Below are 21,895 nucleotides of genomic sequence, written 5' to 3'. Positions count from 1 at the left end.
TACATAGCTTAAATGTTTTCAATCAGACACTCGCTGGCATAACAGTACACTGAATACATACATCACGTGAATCTCACGAACAACAGAATGCTGAACACAAATGCAATGACTGTGCAGCGGCGAAATGAAGAATGTTGACTTTTGGTCTGCCATGGACATTGTTTTTGAGATTGAGAACTTATTTGTGCTCGCTTTGTGTACTGAATCTCATTTCTCCAAAGTCTCAGAGAGAACCATTTTCTCTCTCAGACCCTCTAAGCCTAATTCTACGTGACATCGACTTAAAATATGTTTGGCTACCGAAGCTGTGACATGGAGACGACGTCACTTACGTAAACATTACTGAAAATGTTTTTTTGTGTGTGTTTTTTTTTGGGGGCATTGTAAATAACTCCAGTCAGTTTCCTACTAAAGTCAGGAGTATTTTTGGGAAGATTTTGTCATGTTATGCTAATGTGTGTCTATGGGTGGACCCAGCAATGGGAGAATAGTTGCTAATCTAGCAAGTGAATAGTGAATATTAACAGATGAATGTTGCACTGCAACAATATGTGTGTTGTGCTGCCCGTGTTGACGAGTAGTCCAGCTTTCACTCTCGTCTCCTGTCTTCTTGTCCTGCCTTCCAAAAGCAACATTTACCTTGGCGCCGCTCCAGCCCATTCAAGATGCGTCTGGATATCCGCACACATCATTCTCGTGCATGACACGCGACACGCCGCGAACCACCTGCCTTGTTTTTCCATTCAGTGCCGTCATGCCTTCTCATTGCATGTCGTCCCCCCACCCCACCTCCCTACCCTCCGTGCGTCGAAGTCCATTCACATTGTGTGTTGCATTTGCTATTGTCTTGTTGTTTTTTTTCTTCGGTTTCTTTTCTGACACATCCTGTCCTGCTCGCCACACCTGACTAAGCTACTAATTACAACTGCTGACATGAGCCACCGTGTAATTTAGTTTTTGCGTCTCACTGTTTGGCTCTTTCTCCTTGCCTTGGGTCATCTCATTCATCACCTTCTGTTTATCTCCTTCCTCTTCCTCTGTGAGGCTTCCCTATCCCGGTCTCGTCTGCCTACCTTTTAATACTCACATGCGCCGTACACATGCGGAATTGTGTGTTTATAGTACTTGCATGCTTGCTTTGGGAGATGGCTCGGACGACGTGATATCTGATGCGTGGTGATAAGTGGTTTGATAGAGACGTGACAAAGACATGCAGAGAGTTCACACGAACGTCATTACAATCTGTGGAATTTTTTTGGATGAAAACAATTTAGTTGACTACCAAGGTGAAAAAAAGTCATCTTGGTTTTCTTTGTGTTTTATGCAGTGTCCTGCACAAACATCTAAACCAGTACACAACTATTGTATATTAAAGAGCAGACGAAGCTTTATAAATCAACAAAATTGCATGATGTCTTGAAGTGCTGATGACACCTTTGCCTGGCCTTGCCTAAACCGAACTCTTTCCTCTCTGTAAGAGTACTCCAAAACAGCACTCAAAAGTATTGTGACAAGCTTGTTTGTACATTTTCATTTCCCATTTGCGCATCACAGTGATTTAGTGGTGATCTGAATTGGGCTCTCGTGAGGTACGCTGAGGCCAATGCCACCCTCCACCTCAACGTCCACCAAGTGTCTTTCCTCCGCCGGCGGATGATCTCCTGTTGACAGGTTATTATCATAGTTTCGAAGCGAAGAGGAATGTCGCCGCACTACACGCATGCACGCACACACAGCTTTAAATCGTATCCACACCACCCACAGAGAGGCAAAAACAGTCATAGCGCAAAAGTGACACACCTGCCGAGATGAGACAATGTCCAATGCCGACCTGAGTACTTCACGCTTTAAATGTCATCTGGTAATATTCGTCTGCTTTTGCTGGTTTTCCTGCCATTCCATCATTGACGAGTTAAATTAGACTGATTAGCTCCCCATGTCTTTACAAGACATTCTGGACAGTTCGATGCTTCCTAGTGTCTTAGAAGGCCCTTTTGTGTTCCAACATAACTAAAAGCCATGTCCGTATTCCTTAATGGTTGTGAATGGCTTCATTATTCTTCTGCTCCTTTGCCCTGTTTTTTTTTTTTTGCCTTAAGACATTTTTTTTAAAAAAAGCAACATTGTCAGATATTTGATTTTACAGTCTGAAATCTGACTTTATCTGTGGCTAATTTCATGTTTGGATCAAAAGAACTTTGTCGCATTGACGACTAGCCGTCTGTGGGTCTGTTCTCATGAGAAATGAGGAGGATTTTGTATGAGTATGAGTAGTAATACTGTACTGTCAGTACTGTTTTTATTGTTTTATGTTAATGTTGATGGAATATATTTTAATTGAATACATTGATGAAGTAGAACCAAATGTTTAGTGTATATTTGTTTTAATTTTATTTAATGTAATCAATATGCCATCATCATAGTCAGAAAACAAAAAAAAACGAGATATTCAAACCAGAGTGAATTGAAATGGTTTCCATTTTGTCTTTTTCGTCAGCAATGAAGTAATAACATCAAACATTTACATGCATCACTAAGAATGTACTTTCATGTGTTTCAAACAACTGAGAAAATTTTTATTTTCCAGTGTAATGATGATGCAAAAACACGAGTATTCCAAGTATTATGATGGACTATCGGCAATAACCACTAACTTTATTCTGACAAAACTGCTACTTTTATATTATCTTATATTATACTACAAATTTAATCTCATAAATGTACTTTTTTCCCCTCATTATATTGTGAATGAATGCTAATAAAACTATGACCCTTTTCTCGTAATATTACCAATTTGTTCTTGTAAATTTACTACTTTTTTCCACATAATACTACAACTTCATGGTCATAAAATTTGATTGGTTACAGAAACAGTCCCATTGCTAATATAGTTTAAGTTACATTGACCAGCACTACTAATTCTGAAGGGCCGCACATAGCAGCACATAGAGGCTGAAATTTAATAGGACAAATATTAATTCCATATTGTATATATTATAATAATTATATATATAGTTCCCGATCAATTTCATGTATTCATATGAACATTATATCAGTATTCAATGGACATTCACAAAAAAAACACATTCATAGGTTTTATATCCTTTTTTTTTTTTTTAATATATATTTTGAAAGTGCTAACATCATGAGCACAAACCATTAACTCATATTAGCCGTTCTTAGGTGGGATTCACAAATCATTACCAGGGCAAATTCCCTTCTTACCTCCACTGTGCACGGAATATTAAGGTCGCTAACATGAGGAGCCCTTGTTTGGCACTGTCACTATTCACGTTTTTGAAAAGATATTCGTGAGAGTGGTTGGAAAAGTTGCTAAATTGGCAACACTGAGGACCCGTGTTGTTGCCCTTCCTCGCTTGTATTGTCCAAATGTGCACGTACAAAAAGCACCACTGTCAAAATTAAGGCAGTTATGTTTGATTTTGACTCCATAAAGACGGCGAGGAGCCGGTGACACCATGGATGGACTGGATCTGGCCCGTAGTCTGTCATTTGCCCAGGTCTGCCGTAGATAATAACTTGCCACGTGGCTACTTCCTGCAGACGTTTGTTTTGAAGCGGCGGCGTGCGGCGCTGTCATTTGTTGAGCAAGAGGACAAGAGGAGAACAATATAGTATGAGTCAAGACTTTAGTGCTCAGGAATGGCGTGTGTTGTAAACGGGAGAACTTTGAAGGCGCCCCGGTGACAACATGGATGACATCATCAGGTGCCACTGTGTCTGTCTGTGACACTTTTACACAATCCCGCAGCACAGACGCACGCTCTCCCTCTTCTCTCGGGAGCCGTCAGACGGCACTGCCCTCCACCTGTCTCCATGTCTTACCTGCCCTAGTCATTAACAGGGTCCTGGAGCCCCACTGTAAGTGCACATGTCAACAGCGAAATTACAGGGCGCACCTCGGCACACATATTTGTTTTGCTTTTAAAAGGGTAATATCCGTCTGCACGCAAAGCTTTACACTCATTGTGCTCTCTGCCCGGTCAACCTTTTCTTTCTTTTTTTTGTTTTTGTTTTCTTAACCCAAAACAAAGTGAGGTTCAAAGACAGAGGAAAAGGAATGATAGGGTCTTCTTTTGTCCTCTTGTCTAGCATTACATAAGCCTGAATATATCCTTTGCTGCAATGTTTTGCTCTTTTTTTGTCAAATAAAAATATATTGACCAGGGTTGAAGGCATCTGTTGAAATACTTGGTAATGTCAGCATTTATTGGCGGGCCATGCATTTTGCATTTCTGACATAGATGCACATAGAGACTGAAATCTGATTGGACATTAAAAAAAAATAAAAAATCTAACATACAGTATATATTCTAGAATCTGTGCAGCCAAGAGAATGAAGAGAATAGATAGTTGGGGAAAAAAATACAAACTCATGGAACAAATATTAGAATTAAAGTTGCAAATGTAGATCAGTGCTTCTGATAGGGTTCAGGCCAGCTCAGAAGGACTTGTTGGCCCTGATGGCCCCCCACTCTTATTTACATTTGATTGATCTGTTCAAAAAGGCGGCAATGCACGTGGTAAAGTCCCCTTTTTTAATTCCTAACATGTCAGTCGCCACGAATGAGGAGGTAGCCTCCAAAATAAATTTTGGTCAGATAAACAAAAATCGCCACTATTTTTCCCACTTTTTTAAGAGGACTTTAAATTTACCTCCACTCCAAAATCCTAAATGGTTTGGTCCTGTCATCGTAAGTCACTCTCTATGTACCACACGTTGAGATTTATTTAATTGAATTAGGCTCATTCTTCTTGTTGTCTTAGGCCATGTTTTAATGACAACATTTTATGGCCATCCGTTGCCATATTCTGCCTCGAGTGTACACTTCTAGTTGCACATAATCGTATGCTACAAATATGACTCCTTGTGCTATAAATGGTTAATGAACACTCTTGTTGTTGAGTTGCACTGAAACCTGTTATGACACTCCACTGTTGTTAATGTAGAAGTGTCAACTAAAATGGAAAACACAAGGCACAGTACTTGTACCTGTATGTTTGTTAGTTAGTAGGGGACTTCCTGGTTCACGGAGGATGACGAAAGACAGTGAACAGTTCCATCCGGATTTACCAATACACCACGGCGTTCCATTCCTTTGGCGACGACATAACCCGAACAGGATCACCATTTGTGTTTTGGGCTTCGGAGGAAGTCAATGTGACTCGTACAATGAAAAAGGAAAACCAGACAGGGATGTTATCCAGATTTGTGCCAGCATATAACAGGCTCTTCAGCACGTGTGCCATCTCTCCAGACAGTCTTGTTTGTGTAGTTAATACACAACTAACAAAGAGCAATCAAGACAATGCATAAAAGGAGATACTTAACAGAAAACAAATGTGACAGCAGCTACTTTTTATTTCTCACTGTACATTGAAATACATTCCCAAATGAGGGCAAACAAATGCCCTCAATGACAGTTTTGCGTGGGCAGCCTGGCTGGTTTGACAAGTAGGAAAACACGGTGCCAGAGTGCAAGATACAAATCACTCAGACGGCGCTTGTGAAGCTCTTTTTTTTTTTTCCAACCATGACGTCGTTTCTTGTATGCTCAGGCCACCGTTTTAATGCAAGTGTAAATATCAATGATGCATGTGGCCCACACCTGTAAGTAACATGGTGGGTTTTTTTTGTTGTTGTTTTTTTTGTACAAACTGTCCCTTAATCCTCGCATCTTTCAGCAGGCCGCCTTTGAGTAACGCGAGTGCTCTCTGACTTCCTTTCAACATTATCAGCACAAACAATGACAAACGTCCCTTCCACTCTGACTAATTGGCAGGTTCTTCTTGTAGCTCTCGTAATGTTTTTTTTTTTTTTCATCACTGTTTGTACATTAGAAACATTACACAAACTTGTAATCCGGTTTCCACAAAGCGTAGTCGAAGGTGGGGCCATCAGCATTAGGCTTTGCGGTTTTTGTTCAGTCTGAGAAGCTTTATGGCCATCGCACTGTTCCAACGCATAGTACAACGATCTGTTCTGCTACTACCACCATTGATGAAAACACGGAACTCTCAGAGCAGGCATGCATGGCAAAGCTGGGGAATGTCTATCCTGAGACCTGAACTGAACTGAACTGCAGTCGAGGACGGAAAAACGTCTTGCCGGGGGACAATTTTCCAACGCTGCTCCGATGTCAATCGGCGAGGCTTGGGCAAGGCAAAGATATGGTTACGACAACTGCAAAATCTGATAGACCCCAAACATAAAGATGAAAAATCAGGCACTTAACAGTTTCACATTAGACAAAAGGATGTTCTTATAGGATAGTCTTATATGACATAAGATAGTCAGGCATTTGACGTCCTTCAAAATCGGGACAAAAGTAGCCTGATTGTGTTTATGTGTGTTCTGGGCCTAAGCTGTCAAATGCTGATAATCTCACGTCTGTCCGAATCAGATCTGAGAGGAAATAGAAAAAATGAAGTGTACAGTGACCTTTTGGACACAATGTATTACAATATTTTTCTGTGAATAATGTATACATCTTCTGGGGTATTTTAATATAAAAGATTCGCTTTTTTTTTTGCAACGGCACTTGTTACTGGTCATTATTTGAAGCTTTGCTCCAAAGCCCAATTAACAATTGGCCATTATGCTGTTTCTGTGGCAACGGAAGCCAGAAGGCTTTGCTGCCCTACACAGCAGCGTAAGGACACAGACAGGGCAGGAACAAAGTCAGACTAAGGAAATTGCACTAAATTCAGCAACACACGCTAATTTATATGCCATAATTTTACTGCAAAATCTATATTTCATCTGTATTAAATCTATATTTAATCTGTATTAAATATAAAATGCACATTGGTGTGAAAGAATCTCAGGGGTATTCCTTTCCTTCCTCAGTAGGGTCTTGGGTGTGCTGGAGCCTTTCTCAGCTTACTTCGGGCGAGAGTCGCGGGGACACCCTGGACTGGTCGCCAGCCAATCGGACCGAGCAGATTTCAAATTCGCCTCACACGTCAGCATGCTTCCATCATGTGATATGTTGGTCACAGCAAACTTGCCCCAGCAAACTTTGACAAGCAAAACACATCTGTAATGATCTGCATGCATTAATACATTTCACAAGCAGCAGCTCTGGTGAGTATGATGTACAGTATTTCCATGTTTTTGTCATGTATTTCAAAACATTTTGATTCTGTCCTGCTCCAGATGATGTGAGTGGCACGGTTACATACTCTTATATTGTGTTTTTGTGTAGTATTGAGTACCGAGTCGAGCCGAGACGACACCATGCAGTGGAAAAACAAGGTATTGTGCCGTCCTGGTTGACATCACATCTACACAAACCGACTGACCTTTTCCCATGAAATACCCGGGACATGTACCATACATCAAAACCCCCAATTGTGCAATTCGTAATGTCTCGCTTCCTGTTGACGTCCGATAGGGATGGGTCAAACTGACCCGTAGGCCACGTCATACACAGGCAGGACACGACAGAGTGGCTAATGACAGCCGAATGAGGCAAACAGGCAGGAAGCCGTCCTCTGTGATCTCGACATTTAAAAGCATCCTTGAGCATTGTTGTGTCGCCTTGGCATCCCCCTCGGACAACTGTTATTAGGATAAGGACAACTTCAAATAGGTTTTTAGGTGAGGTCGCGTCAGTTCCTTTCAACTGATGTAAATATTTGAGCTTATAAAGTATCATAGACAACGGCATTGAAATGGAAAGGTGTTTTAGGATACAAATAGGGCTGGGGAAAAATAACAAAAAACAATAACTCTCGGCTAAATCGACTTCAAAAATACGTCGGCGCGAAATTTCTGCCTCGAAGCTCCGCCGGGACCAAAAAGAAAACCAATGTTTCACACGGACATTTATTGCAGACCGACGCAGTGTTGGGCCGCTGATTAAATTTGACAAAGATGCTTACAATACTGCTCTGCAGTATTGTAAGCATCTTTGTTTATGTTCTACTTATAATTTATTTGGTTTTAAACTCCGGTTTCACTTGATATACATTTTAAGTAATGTAGCTATATATTGTTTTTAAAAATGTGTACTGTAAACACTCCACACATCTTCAATTGAATAAATAAAATGTAGAATATATACGTCTTAATAGAAAATGGGCTCTCATGCCTCGTAAGTAGGAAATCCTCTTGAAAGTCGGGCGCTATATGAAATCCAAACATGGCTCTATTTTTGTGAACGACGTAAATCCTGTGCGGTGGGCGGGGGAACTGTGCGCCAGAGTCAGATTAGACAGCTGTTGGTAATTTTGTAGACAAGCGCAGCCCGGCGGAACTAATGGTGGGCGGGCTGCGCAACTGTGGTAGTGTTTACAGTCAACTGACATTCTCGACGGAGGAGGAGGAAGAGGACGATGCGTAATCGCAGTGATCTGTACGTGAGCGGAGCGCTGACACTGCTGGCCATGGTTTGGAAACAGACAATATGAGTGCGTATCCACAATGAGCTGGCGACTTAAATATGTCCGCGTGGCTCAGTATCTGTCTGCCTGTCTGCAAATTCACCAAAATTGCTTTAGACTAGAGGTGTACCTTGCGCCAGGATTTAGACATGGTCTGAGCAGGCGTGAGTTTAGATAAATTTTCTGCCACCAAATTGTCCCTCTGCCAGGTGCATCTCCATCTTCTGCTGCGTCGGAACGCCTTTCTTGGTGCAAAACGGTCTACCGAATTGGCAAACATGAGTGAGCCTTGCGCTTGCACCAAAATCACACATTTGCGCTCCACGGCAGATTCGCTGTCTATGAAAATAGAGCCCTAAGAGTCCAGTCACAACTCACAGATTGAAGATAATGGACTTGATGATGCACTGAAAATACAGCGAGGGTGTAATATTATCAAAACACTCATGAATAAAATTGATATTTTAAATCCACTTCAATATGAATTACAGTGCTTTTTTTGTACAAAATTGCACTGAATTCTCACGAGAGTAGTTTGGATTGAGTGAGCATGCCGGTTAGGAGTAACCTTGTGATGACCCCTCGCCCACGAACACAACAGGTGGTCGTCCTTCTTCATCCGCTACCACTGAGACAGGTGCTTCCTCCTGTGATGAGGGGCGGGAGCGAGTGAGGGGTGTCCCATTATTGTTACGCCGGATAATGGGGTAAAAACCGAGGGAGGAGGAGCTTTAATTCATACGCTTCCACCTTATGTCAAAAGACGCGTAAATACCCCACCACTTAGTCATTGAATGAGAATAAGAGGTCAATTTTTTTCAACGCAAACACACTCATTCAAACTGTCAGTGTTTGTCTCCCCCTGCTTAAAGGACAATGGTTTCCGTGACCCATATCTGGCAAAGGCGGACAGGAAAACATCCTCTTTGCATAGTGGGGTATTCCTGATTTTAAGTAGAGGAAGAAGAATCGAATTAGACGGAGGCCGGGACCGTCCTATGACCCGAAACGCGTACCTTTAAACATTTCCATTACATCCCCAATTTGAATGTCTTCACCCAAAAAAACAGGACAGAAACATTCATATGCTCACCTCCGGTCTGCGCTCAGCCTCGTCACCCACTTTCGCTTTGCATAATTCGAGACTATACCGACGACTAACCTTTTGTTCTGAAATATGACATGTGAAGATAAATCTGAAAGTAAGAACTATGCGGAATGTGTCACAGGACATCTGACTGTCTGATCAGCCATGGTATCCAAACAATGCTCTCTCTTTTTATGCCCGAGACAGCGCCACGTCATTCAAACCTGCTATGAAGAAGCCAATGAATCGCAGTGTGGCATGTTGAAACCATCGCTTAGATGTCGCCGACAACAACACGCCAAGTTAAAAGCCCATTTCTAGGAATGAGTCACTTTTATTTTACTTCGGCGAGCTCAAATTGTTTCCTCAAGGCCTCCCAGTTATGTGTCGCTTCATTTTTTATTTTTTTTGCCTTATCTGCACGCTATCGGCCTTGTGCAAAGAATGGGCGCCAGTGATAATTATAGTCAAATCAAGATTGATTGATCAAGTCAGGCGAGGACGGAAGGGACGGAAGGGAGGGGAGGGGAGGGGAGGTGGAGACGAGCAGAAAAAGAAAGACGAGGTAGAGGTGGAGGTCTCTCCTTCACTGTCACGTAGATAAGAGTTGATGATGGAGATTCCCGGTGGACCCACATAGCCTTTAGCTAGAGGTGTAAAGGTCAACATTTACAACTACACTCTTCACACGTATGGCCTAAACTGCTTGGGAAAAAAATAAATAAATACATAAATACATGCAACAAAATAAGGCTTATAAGGTAAATAGCAAATAATATTTCAAAGCATCAAAAGGCAGATATTGACAAAACAACTTAACTACTGAGTGATTATTTATAATTTGGTTTTATGTAATTCAAAGACATGTTTGGTGGTAATAACCTTACCAAATACAGTAGACCCCTGCTATTCGAGGGGGATAGGGAGTGGGCTGGACTGATTTGCTTCTCTTCTTTTTACCCCCAAAATTCTTGCATTTCTGTTTGTTTACATTTAAATTTCAAATATTGCTCTTTAAAAAAAAATATTTGTCCTAGGGACATCATTGAAAGGGCCATCTGCCCCCCCCCCCCCAAAAAATAAACAAGTTAATTACTACTGAAAAGAAAGAAAAAAACATTTTACAGACATCATTTTGTGTTCATGTTAGAAGGAAGACCACAATCTAAAATAAAATGTCATAAAAATTTTTGTTTATTTGAGTAATAGTTGTAGTTTATTTTGTGAAATATCAAAGGTCTTCATGGGGACGAAAAGGGCACCATTAGCCAGGAATTAACCGGTTTTTCTTCTGCTTCTTGTTCCCCAGGAACTGCATGTTGACAATCTTTTTCCTGGTGACAGGGGGCGCTCTACATTTTCGCAGAACGAACGTCACCTCTTGACTGTGCTCTTTGGCGGATGTATGGCAGCGAAGCTTCTAGTGGGTCTCCTGTGCCAAATTTGTTAGCGTCTCAAGTTAATGTTGTACGTCTTCCAGAGAGCCATTTCAAAATATCCACTTCGGGCTCTGGGGCAACTTTTTTTATTACGCGATTCCCGAAAACTGGCGTCCAGAATGGCTTTTCAGTACCCCACCGCTTACCGTGACGATGCAATTGTAAGTAAAGCGTGTTAGCCTTAGCGTGCTAATAAAGCCGGGCTGCTGTCATTTTGCGGTTTCATTCATTGAAGGCAACGGTTTCTTTTGTTAGCATGCTAGTTAGCTTAGCGAGGTTAGCGAAGCTAGCTTCCATGAGCGTACTCGTGACAGCCTCTCCCACATTTCAGGATGAATTACGTACCGTTCCTTGCTAATTGTGCGTATACGTTCAATTCCGACACGGGATGTTTACGTATCCTAGGTGGGTGATTATCATGTGTTTACTTATGCTAGGTGGATGATTATCATGGCTACAAAATACCAGATCCATACAGCTGGCTGGAGGACCCCGACAGTGAAAAGACACAGGTAATAAACGTATTTCACGGGAACCTAGTGACTAGTCTCCTGAGGCAGATACACATTTGTCATTGTTATCCAAGGTCTGGCTTGCGATTGTTTGACCATCGAAAAATTGTGCTGTTCCAAATAACATACTCACTACTATTCAGTCTAGTTGAATCTTCAAATAGACCAAAAATATGTTTTTAAAAACAACTGCTAAACCACGTCGTTCAATTTGATTTCACAGGCGTTTGTCAGTGCTCAGAATCAGCTCACGTTGCCATTTTTGGAGCGCTGCGAGGTGCGGGATCTGTTCAAGGAGCGCATGACTGAGCTGTACGACTATCCCAAGTATAGTTGTCCCTTCAAAAGGGGAAATAGGTAAGGCTGGCAGCTACAGAATGCAATTATTGCCCTTTTGTTAATAATAACCCAGTGAATGGTTATCGTGTTTGGATGTTCATCTGTCCTCATATGCAGGTACTTTCACTTTTACAACACTGGCCTGCAGAACCAGAGTGTGATGTATGTGCAGGAGAGCCTCAATGCAGAACCTACCGTCTTTTTGGATCCTAACACATTTTCTGATGATGGCACAGTTGCCTTACGAGGTAAAGAGCGAGACCTAATTTCTTAACATTGAATTCATAAAAGACAAATTCACAAACATCGTTTTCCCTCCTTTTTAAGGCTACGCCTTCTCGGAAGATGGAGAGTACTTGGCCTACGGCACTAGTGCCAGCGGCTCGGACTGGGTGGAGATGCACTTCCTGGGGGTGGAAGGCGCCGTGCTTCTGCAGGACCATCTGCAGCGGGTCAAGTTCAGCTGCATGTCGTGGACGCATGATGGGAAGGGCCTTTTCTACAACTCTTACCCTGAACAGAAGGGCAAAAGCGATGGTGAGGTCACGACATATCTTAATCAGGAAAAATAAGATGTTTGATATTTTAGATAGTTTTGAAATAAATCTATCTTTTTTTCCTTCCATAGTGGGCTTAAATGAAATAAACCTGTTGCAAGTTACTTCCCAAATGTTTTGTGCTGGTTACTGTCTTTTGAGAGTAATTGGTTATTATAATATCGGTGACTTGTAATGCGTTGTTAACATTACTTTGGCATTATGTTTGACGTCACCAAAACTGCAAAATTCGAATGCATGAACCTTTAATATATAGCAACAATGGCAAAACAACAAGTCACTAATGACTACTAATGTAAAGAGCTTTTAATAGGCCTACTTCCCATAACCAGCTAGTGTGCGTCTTCACAAAATCAAGGAGTAATGGATTAAAAAACTATTTTAGCCCTCCTGATATCATTTTGACATGTAATACTTTTTCAATGCAACTTATATTGGTAGAAAAGTGAAAGCTGCAACAACAATAAAAAAAGCAAAACATGACATCTATGAACAATTATTCCTTGCTGCTGTTTATAACGGTACGTCCCCCATTGTCTCGTTTTTTTTTCTCGCATTTTTTTTCTTCTTTCCCCACCACTCCAATGCCTTCAATCGAATGTGCCCGCTTCTGTGTCCTTCTTTCCTTGCTGAGGTGACATAAGCGCGTGCTGCCACATCTGTGTGTGTTACGCATATTGAAGAATTGACCATAAAAGTCCCTTGTAAATGTAGCCCGTGCATGTGTCCTTTAAAATCAAGGTGCTCAGATTAAGGACTCATTTCAGCCCTACAGCCCTGTGGAAATCTATTTCATTTCATCTGATACATAGAATGTGACTGACAAGCCAGCCAATGGGTGCAGTCAAACTGTGGAGGATTTGGGACTTTTAGACAGAAACCCAAGTCACAGCAAAGCGAAACAACGCATGGCAACTGATTTAATCCTGCATGCTAGTTGTCTCCTTCTGTCACCAATTAAAAGCATTCATGACCCCTTAAATATGTTCTCTTCCAGGGACTGAGACCTCTACTAACTTGGACCAGAAGCTGTACTTTCACGTTTTGGGAACACCGCAGTCAGAGGACGTTCTCTGCGCCGAGTTTCCCAATCATCCCAAGTGGATGAGTGGAGCCGAGGTCATTTCTTGTCTCCCAAATGAGGCTGAACTTGTGTTTTTCCTGAGTTATTAATTCTCATGGAAAGGTGATTATTGTTCTGCAGGTTTCAGATGATGGCCGCTATGTGCTGCTGTCCATCAGGGAAGGCTGCGATCCTGTCAACAGATTGTGGTATTGTGACCTCAAGAAGACGCCTAAGGGCATTACAGGCATGTTTGACATGACTGTATGATCTTTGTATGTATTATCTATGTGGGCTTTCCCTGTAAACCCTGTTAACCCAAATTGTTGCTATAGTCTAAAACTAAGCTACGCCATCGCAGTGGTGATGTGATGTGGTTAGAGGAAATATTTGTATGAAAACCACTGCTAGGCCCATTAATATGAAACAATCATTTACGGCTGTAACTAAGAGTCTTGTGCAGTGTGTCTTTCGCTGCTGGGAAAACCAGTTGATTGCGCGCTCTTTATAACCTTGAATTACTACAGTAAATGTTTGTATGAAAAACGTCTCCAGGCCGTAAATACAAAACAGTCAAATGAGAAACAGTACAGTGGCACCTAGAGTTTTTTGAGATACGAGCCATTGTTCGGACGGTGTTTTCGCTTTAACTTATTGAGAACAAACAGAGAGCTACAGAAGCACTGTATGGTGACAGTGGCTCAACTCACATCAAAACGAGCGGCAGTTTGGCAGAGAAAATGGGAAAACAATTCTTCAAAAAAAGAGGCTTCACGCTGTTTATTGCCACTCTCACTTGATGTTTACTGTCAAACTAAATATAGAACAGAGAGAATTACATGTGTATTTAGAACAATAAATTCATTTATATAGCACCTTTTATAACAACCACATAACTTTGCCATAAAGGCTGCTAGATGAACGCTAACACATAATGGGAAATGCCATGAACACAGGCTAACGATAAGCATCTTTGTTCCATGTTAAAACCCTTTAGACAACAGATATTTAAACACAATCTCTGTTGTCTTATCTGTGTGCTTTGCTGCTTGCTTTAAGTTTTTCTCTCATAATAGTGGTCATGTGTTCAAGTCTGCCGTCTATCCTCTGGGAATCCAGGACTTTTGCCGTGGGTGAAGCTCATCGACAACTTTGACGCCGAGTACGAGTACGTAACCAACGAGGGCACGGTGTTCACGTTCAAAACCAACCTGGACGCCCCACGTTACCGCCTCATCAACATCGACTTTGCCTCGCCGGCTCAGAGCGACTGGGCGGAGCTCATCCCTCAGCATGAGAAGGACGTAATCGGTGAGCAGCGGCGGCAGCTCGAATCATCCGGTTCTGCTTATTTCGTTCACTTCACGTTCACGTTGCGTTTTGCTCTCTCGTGTTTACAGTATTCGCCACCTGCACATACTCCAGCTACCTCTTTGTGTGCTTCCTCCACGACGTGAAGAATGTCTTGAAAATGTATCGTCTCAGTTCCGGGGAGGAGCTCAGGACCTTTCCTCTGGATGTCGGTTCTGTGGTCGGATTCACGGGAAGGAAACGCGACTCTGAAATCTTCTACTATTTCACCTCTTTCCTCTCGCCAGGTAAAATTGAACTGGAATGAACTCTGAAGGATGTGTGTGACTTTTGAGGTATTGCTTCCTGAAAACGTTGTTCAAATCCCATATTTCACATTTAAGAAAGGTAAAAATGTGCTTCCAAAGAAGTTTTGATGATCGGAAAATTGTACTAATATCCTGGGCTTAAATTCAGAAATAAGTCCCAAAAAAGTGACAAATAGCATAAGATAAAGCTAAACTGTAACAAAGAAAAATAAACCCATGCCTACTGATTCTTTATTACCCTCTTTATTACCCGCCGTTATGACTGTGCAACCATATAAATGTTTAATTGCCTTATCATGTTATTACATATGCACAATAAAGCGCTATATACCTTTACTGTTTTACACTCTGTGAAGGAATGAAACTCTGCCTTCTACTGGTAGTTGCCAAGTAGTGAAATCCATCATCTTGACTACTCAAAATAACGATGATGAAACAAACTTTAGACAAGTCGAATTCCATATGATCGACAAAATTCTTTACGAGAACTCAAGAGTACCCCTAATCCAGTTTCCGATTTTTTTTAAAAAAAAAAGAAAAAAAAAGTAATCACTTACTGAATTTATGCTACAAATATGTTCTCTTTTTTCATCCAGCCATCATTTATCACTGCGACTTGACCAAGCAGCCTCTGCAGCCCCACATCTTCAGAGAGGTCACAGTCAAAGGCTTTGACCCGACAGACTACCAGACCACCCAGGTAACATCAATAGATCTTGTGTACCTGCCGTCTCTGTCCATCTGTCCCATTTCTCCATCGTCCGCCATTTCTTGTCCAGATCTTCTACGCTTCCAAGGACGGCACTCAAATCCCCATGTTCATCGTTCACAAGAAGGGCATCAAGCTGGACGGCTCCCACCCGGGCTTCCTGTACGGTTACGGTGGCTTCAACATTTCCATCACGCCGAGCTACAGCGTCTCCCGGCTAATCTTTGTGCGGCACCTGGATGGAGTCCTGGCTGTCGCCAACATTAGAGGAGGAGGGGAGTATGGCGAGACCTGGCACAAAGGTGATGAGATTTAAATTTGCACGACATGGTTCAAGTGACAGTACATTTTGTTCAGTAAACACAAATTCAGCATACAGTAGTGTGCGGCCCCACTATATTGCTTTTTTTTTTTTTTGTGTGTGAACGGTACTGTATCAATCAGGGAAATCAGTGGTTTATAGCAATGGTTTTCACAGTATACTTTTACTGTAATGCTCTCACGTGGGAAGGGAGAGGCACAGTCTTCAATGTGCTTCTCAGTTTTTATTTTTTTATTTTTTTTGTTTTTTATAAATCCCGGGAGAACACCAACACACAAACACTTAGTGCACACTCATGCAAGAGCTGCTGTCGTCCACAGCTCACACCTAAACACATCACATGCAAACTCAAAGATACAGACACTATACTAATTAGACGGGGGTTCGCTATAGGCACTAAATTTGAGCTGGTCATTTTCTCCTGTTGTGTAAATCAAGCCGAAATATTACTTGGTGAATAAATAAGAGACGCAGACATATTTTCGACACTTGCTAGAAAACTCCAGCTTCCATAATGTGTTTTTGATCGCTACTTTATTTTGACCTGCTAATTATTGATTTGGGAATCTTAGTGGACTAGTGTTTCACACATCTGCCTCACAGTTGAGAGGTCCTGGGTTCTCGGCTCAGGCCCTTCCCGTGACGGGTTTTCCATGTTTACCCCATGCTCGTATGGGTTCTTTCCAGGTATTCGAGTTTCCTCTTACTTTCCAAAAATATGCATGTTCGGTTGAGATGGCACCAATTCACACCAGAAATTATGTCAATAAAATGGACTTTGCTTAATTGAAGACTAAATTGTTTTTTGGTGTGATTGTGAGTGTGAATGTGAGCCTAATGAGGAAAAACGGTATAGAAAATGGATGGAATTATCTAGTTACGAATCACCGTAATAAGTACGTTTCACAAGTCCACTAATGCGTGATACTCCTCTCTCTTTTAGCCGGCATGTTGGCCAACAAGCAGAACTGCTTCACAGACTTTCAGTGTGCAGCTGAGTACCTCATCAAGGAAGGGTACACTTCTCCGTCCAAGCTCACCATCAACGGAGGCTCAAACGGTGGCCTGCTCGTAGGTACGCGTCACCCGGAGATGCTAACAAAACAACTTCCTTCTTATTTCTGCGGCTGCCCTTGATGTATTTATCCTGCCATCCAGCGGCGTGCGTGAACCAGCGGCCCGAGCTGTTCGGCTGCGCTGTCGCTCAGGTCGGCGTCATGGACATGCTCAAATTCCACAAGTTCACTATCGGCCACGCCTGGACCACCGACTTCGGCTGTTCGGAAGAAAAAGAGCAGTTTGAGTGGCTCATGAAGTAAGTGAAACACATGGTCGCTTTCATAGCTTACAGCTTTTGTTGCAAAGGTTCCTATTAGTTTGGATTTAATTTTAATACCTCACAAAGTACTACACTAAAAGGACAAACTATTGGTAAAGGTTAACTTGAGTATGTCAGTAAACTCCCATTTCCATTAATACATTCAATTCAGATACAAAAAATTCAGATGGCATATTGAGCACATAAATACTAACAGAGTTGCCATAGCTGACATTGTGTTGACTTCTTTAGACCGCAAATAATTTGAGTGAATCTTCTGCTGGTTGTAGCCAACTAGTGCACTCCATTTTGCTTCATCCATCCATCCATTTTTCATTCTGCTTATCGTCACGAGTGGATGATATAATATTCTGGTTATAGCGACTTATTTGACGTACTTAAAGAGGGAAAAGGCAACTAACATTCATCTGTTTCCCCACACTTTTTCCACACCTCTTGGAATATGCGTCTCGTCCCCCACCCCGCCAGATACTCCCCCCTCCACAACATCAGAGTCCCGGAGGGCAACGGGGTCCAGTATCCCGCCGTCCTCCTGCTGACGGGCGACCACGACGACCGGGTAGTGCCCCTCCACTCGCTCAAATACATCGCCACTCTGCAGCACATGGTGGGCCACAGCAGCAAGCAGTCCAACCCCCTGTTCATCCTCGTGGACACCAAGTCGGGCCACGGCGCCGGCAAGCCCACCAGTAAGGTCATCCAGGAAGTGGCGGACACCTACGCCTTCATCGCTCGCTGTCTCAAAATCTCCTGGGTCAAATAACTCGCCATCTCGTCACGTGTGTGCGCGCATGTGTATGTGCTCTGTCTTCTCCCTCCCACACCCGCCTCGAAGAACTCCAGTTGCACTTATCGAAAGCACCACACGTTAATGTGCGAAGGCCATAACACTATAAGAGGGGGCGAGGTTACTGTGATCGGCCAATCAGCTGCTGTCATGAGGGTCAAATGGCAACCGTGTGGCGGATGCTCCGCCTACGTATAATTTATTATTGATATCTCAGCTTGCACATTTCTCATGAGGCTGCACCGTACAAAGGATGTTGTGTGTATGTGTGTTTGTGATTACTTACAAATTCACTGATTTCTACCTCTTGACATAGGCTGATTGTTATCATTTCAAAGGGAGCAGCAAATAATAAACATCTTTTTTAAGCAGTGATACATCTGCTGGATGGTTCTTCCCCAAAATGTTATATGTGAAAAGTGGTATTATAATGGTAGAAATCAGCCAGTGTTAACAATTTGTACAAAATGCATGTTTTTTTAATTGCCACTTTTGTGGACACGCCGTACAGAGCATAAATAACAGAAGATTTGTTTTTCCCCCCAAAGCTGTTGCAGAATAGGAGTAATGGAAAAACAAATGAAGCAAAATGTTCAGTTACTTGGTACACTTATTACCATAATTTCTTAAAACTAAAACATATTTATTTACGGCGGCACGGTGGAGACGACTGGTTAGAGCCTCACAGTTCTGAGGACCGGGGTTCAAGTCCTGGCCCCGCCTGTGTGAAGTTTGCATGTTCTCCCTGTGCCTGCATGGGTTTTCTCTGGGCACTCCGGTTTCCTCCAACATCCCAAAATCATGCATGGTAGGTTAATTGACAACTCCAATTGCCCGTAGGTGTGAATGTTAGTACGAATGGTTGGTTGTTTGTATGTGCTCTGCGATTGGCTGGCAACCACTTCAGGGTCTACCCCGCCTCCTACCCGATGATAGCTGGGATAGGCTCCAGCACGCCCGTCCAGCTGGACCCTAGTGAGGAGAAGCGGCTCAGAAAATGGATGGATGGATAAAACATATTTACACAACAGAAAAATGAATTACAAAGCTCAATGCTGGGAGTTGCCTTTGGATTATTCTTTTCCACATCGCACACGATATACATGTTGGAATTATGCCATTTCGAATAAATTGACAAGTTCGACGTTCTGCCATAACGTTCACTAGCCATAAGTTGAGCTGCACTGTGTTTGTTTACTTGTTAGGCATGTGTCAAGAGCGCGAGCCTCATACACTTCTTATCCGTTACCTTATATGGGAAAACCCTAATAATCGCCGCATCATGTTACATAATTTGCCCTGCATTTGATTAGCATCATTTATATGATAGATAACTTATTTTGAACATAAGGAAAAATTGTGGTAAACTTTTTCGTGGGCCTTGGATGTGGCCTTGAGTTTGACACTTATAATACTGACTACAGAGCAACAAAATCCATGATTGTTGACAATGGCATGTTACTTGTGTTTTAATATCTCTTCCTCTCCTGTTGAATTGATTTTAATTCCCACTAACTGTTAAAGATGCATCTATATTCCGACCTATGGACAAATGTTGTCGTCAATGAAACTTTTTTTTTTTTTTTTGGACTGTGAGAGGAAAGCACAGTACCCGCGCAGGGCGAACATTCCAAGCGCCACACAGGAAGGCCGGAACCCGGATTTGAACCCCCAACCGCAGAACTGTGAGGCGGATAAGCTAACCACTCATCCGAAGTGCCATTCGTCATTAGAAATCATTGTATAATTTTAAAGAAGTTGACACTGTTTCACAATTCTACATTTGGCATTGGAATAATCTAATTCACTAAAATACATTTGAATCAATTTATCCTCATAATGCTTTTCAACAACTGGCCTTGAGGTGGCGCCTTAGAGCAAATAATCGATCCCTGCGTGGCCCAAACTGCAGCACCTGTAGGATGTGTTGACTTTTCATGATATGATGTCTTATATTTATGAATGCAACTGAGCATGTTTTTTTGTTTTGTTTTTTGCTGGAATGTGTGATGAAGCTCAGAAAAGGGAGGGGGAAATTTAGGGGCGTGCTGTGAGGGACTTTTGGGGCACAATGGAGTTATTTTGCACCTCATTATCTCCTTTTTAGTACTATACCCCTTCAGGATCTCGGTCACTGTTTGAACATTTGTCAAATTTAAAGATGAGCAATAAAAACAACGTTTTTTTATTGCATCCAAGCTGCCTCTTTCAGAAAGAAAGAGAAAAAACAATCTTAACCAAATGACGCTGCTGTGGTGAACCGCTGCTCATCTTACGTTCCAATGTGACGATTAAATATTCATGCATGGAAAATGTGTTTAATTGCACTCGGCAAGCACAATGCAAAGCTCGGCTGGGACTTCCGAGCTGCTTCGTGCACTTTTATTCGCTCCGTAAAAAAGCCGCAGGGAAGATGTCGACGCCATCTCCTGCAGGTAAGTCACTTTAATATCATCAGTTATGCCCGATGGAAAACAATATGGTTCCCCAGCAAAACACCTCTGACGCCTCAAGAGGCAGCCCCCAATAGTGCACAACTTTCTATGTCTGTATATAATGTTCATTTTGAAGAAGCTAATCCAACACCGGAAAGAACATAATCGATCATTTACAGATTTGAGGGGGCTCCCCTTCCAAACAATAATTTAAAAAAAAAAACTTTTGAGGATGAAAAGAAAGTCGAACGTTTTACGTAGCACAATAAGAAGATGAAGTACTACTATTTAAAGGTCCAAAATTTCAACGAAAAGTGGATTTAAAAAGCCAGAAATAATTATTTTGTGTACCATTGGCAAATAAAGATGATTCTGATTCTGATTGTGAGCATTTTTACCTCCTGACTGATTTGTCCTAAACGCCCCTCCACGTCATATGACGTCACCGATATTGCCTTCGCCGAGTAATCCTTTTAAATCCTCTTTCTCATGACGATTTAGCCTTTTACAAAAACTTTTATCTCTCCGTTTTAGGCGGTGTTAGTCCACTTAAATCAAAGTTGGGTAGTGCCAAAAAGTGTTACAAATGACTGAAAATCATGAGAGTATTATCTCAATGAGGTTGTGCAAAACTCACCGAAAACCCCTCCGAAAAAATATCAAGTGTGATTTTTAAACTGTCAATATAGGTCGTTTTAAAAGCAATATGTTTGAACAATTGTGAATGTGCCACAGTTGTTTTTTTTTTTTTTTGGGGGGGGGGGGGGGGGGTACGAACGCATCCGAGCGAGGCGCATGCGTGCTTTTTGAAGACGTATGCAAATTTTTCGTTCATTTAAATTTGTAATCAACGAAATCTGCCAAGATGACGCAAGAAAGTGTTTGTAATTGCTTTGAAAGGTTTTGTGAGAAGAAGAGAGGGCGGGAAAAAAGTAATGCCTAAAGTGGATGTTCATTAAGATTGATGAAATGATCGCAGCTGTAGGGTAAATAAATAAATAGAAATAATAATAAATTTTAAAAATCAAGAAAGTAATCCTGGCAAAACAGTCATATACGATTAGAAAGAGTGGTGGGAGCGAGCTTACCTGCTTTGCCCCCGAACTATTTACACATCTCATGTGGTGGATGTAAGAAAAGTGAAGGATTGGTGGGTGGAATGCATGAAATAAGCGACAAAAAAAACAAAACAAAAACAAACAAACAAACAAAACAAAACAAAAAACCTGCTCACCTTAAAAAATGAAAAGAAGAGAAACGAACTCCATGAACCCCTTT

The 21,895-nt window shown here is 41.9% G+C and overlaps 1 protein-coding gene across 3 annotated transcripts in view; it reads left to right on the top strand.

Annotated features, from left to right (window-relative positions):
- Positions 1 to 19,725, top strand: part of prep (prolyl endopeptidase) — a 41,692-nt gene extending 21,967 nt beyond the window's left edge. For 2 of the 3 annotated variants that reach the window (XM_061704435.1, XM_061704434.1), the window contains 16 exons: positions 6,872 to 7,108; positions 7,230 to 7,279; positions 10,806 to 10,919; positions 11,373 to 11,447; positions 11,671 to 11,804; positions 11,904 to 12,034; positions 12,114 to 12,323; positions 13,341 to 13,462; positions 13,548 to 13,653; positions 14,526 to 14,717; positions 14,807 to 15,004; positions 15,622 to 15,725; positions 15,805 to 16,036; positions 17,000 to 17,131; positions 17,215 to 17,371; positions 17,864 to 19,725. In XM_061704435.1, coding sequence (XP_061560419.1) covers positions 7,262 to 7,279; positions 10,806 to 10,919; positions 11,373 to 11,447; positions 11,671 to 11,804; positions 11,904 to 12,034; positions 12,114 to 12,323; positions 13,341 to 13,462; positions 13,548 to 13,653; positions 14,526 to 14,717; positions 14,807 to 15,004; positions 15,622 to 15,725; positions 15,805 to 16,036; positions 17,000 to 17,131; positions 17,215 to 17,371; positions 17,864 to 18,158 — 2,220 coding nt within the window. In that variant the 5' untranslated portion in view covers positions 6,872 to 7,108; positions 7,230 to 7,261 and the 3' untranslated portion in view covers positions 18,159 to 19,725. Of the gene's footprint in view, positions 1 to 6,871; positions 7,109 to 7,229; positions 7,280 to 10,805; positions 11,097 to 11,372; positions 11,448 to 11,670; positions 11,805 to 11,903; positions 12,035 to 12,113; positions 12,324 to 13,340; positions 13,463 to 13,547; positions 13,654 to 14,525; positions 14,718 to 14,806; positions 15,005 to 15,621; positions 15,726 to 15,804; positions 16,037 to 16,999; positions 17,132 to 17,214; positions 17,372 to 17,863 lie in introns of those variants that run through there. The other variant, XM_061704433.1, reaches the window with a different exon arrangement.
- Positions 19,726 to 21,895: the final 2,170 nt, after the last annotated feature.

This window comes from Phycodurus eques, chromosome 18 (genome assembly GCF_024500275.1).
Source record: "Phycodurus eques isolate BA_2022a chromosome 18, UOR_Pequ_1.1, whole genome shotgun sequence".
Lineage (NCBI taxonomy): Eukaryota > Metazoa > Chordata > Actinopteri > Syngnathiformes > Syngnathidae > Phycodurus > Phycodurus eques.
Note: the sequence above shows the minus strand (reverse complement) of the source record. Positions and strands in the feature narration are given on the sequence as shown.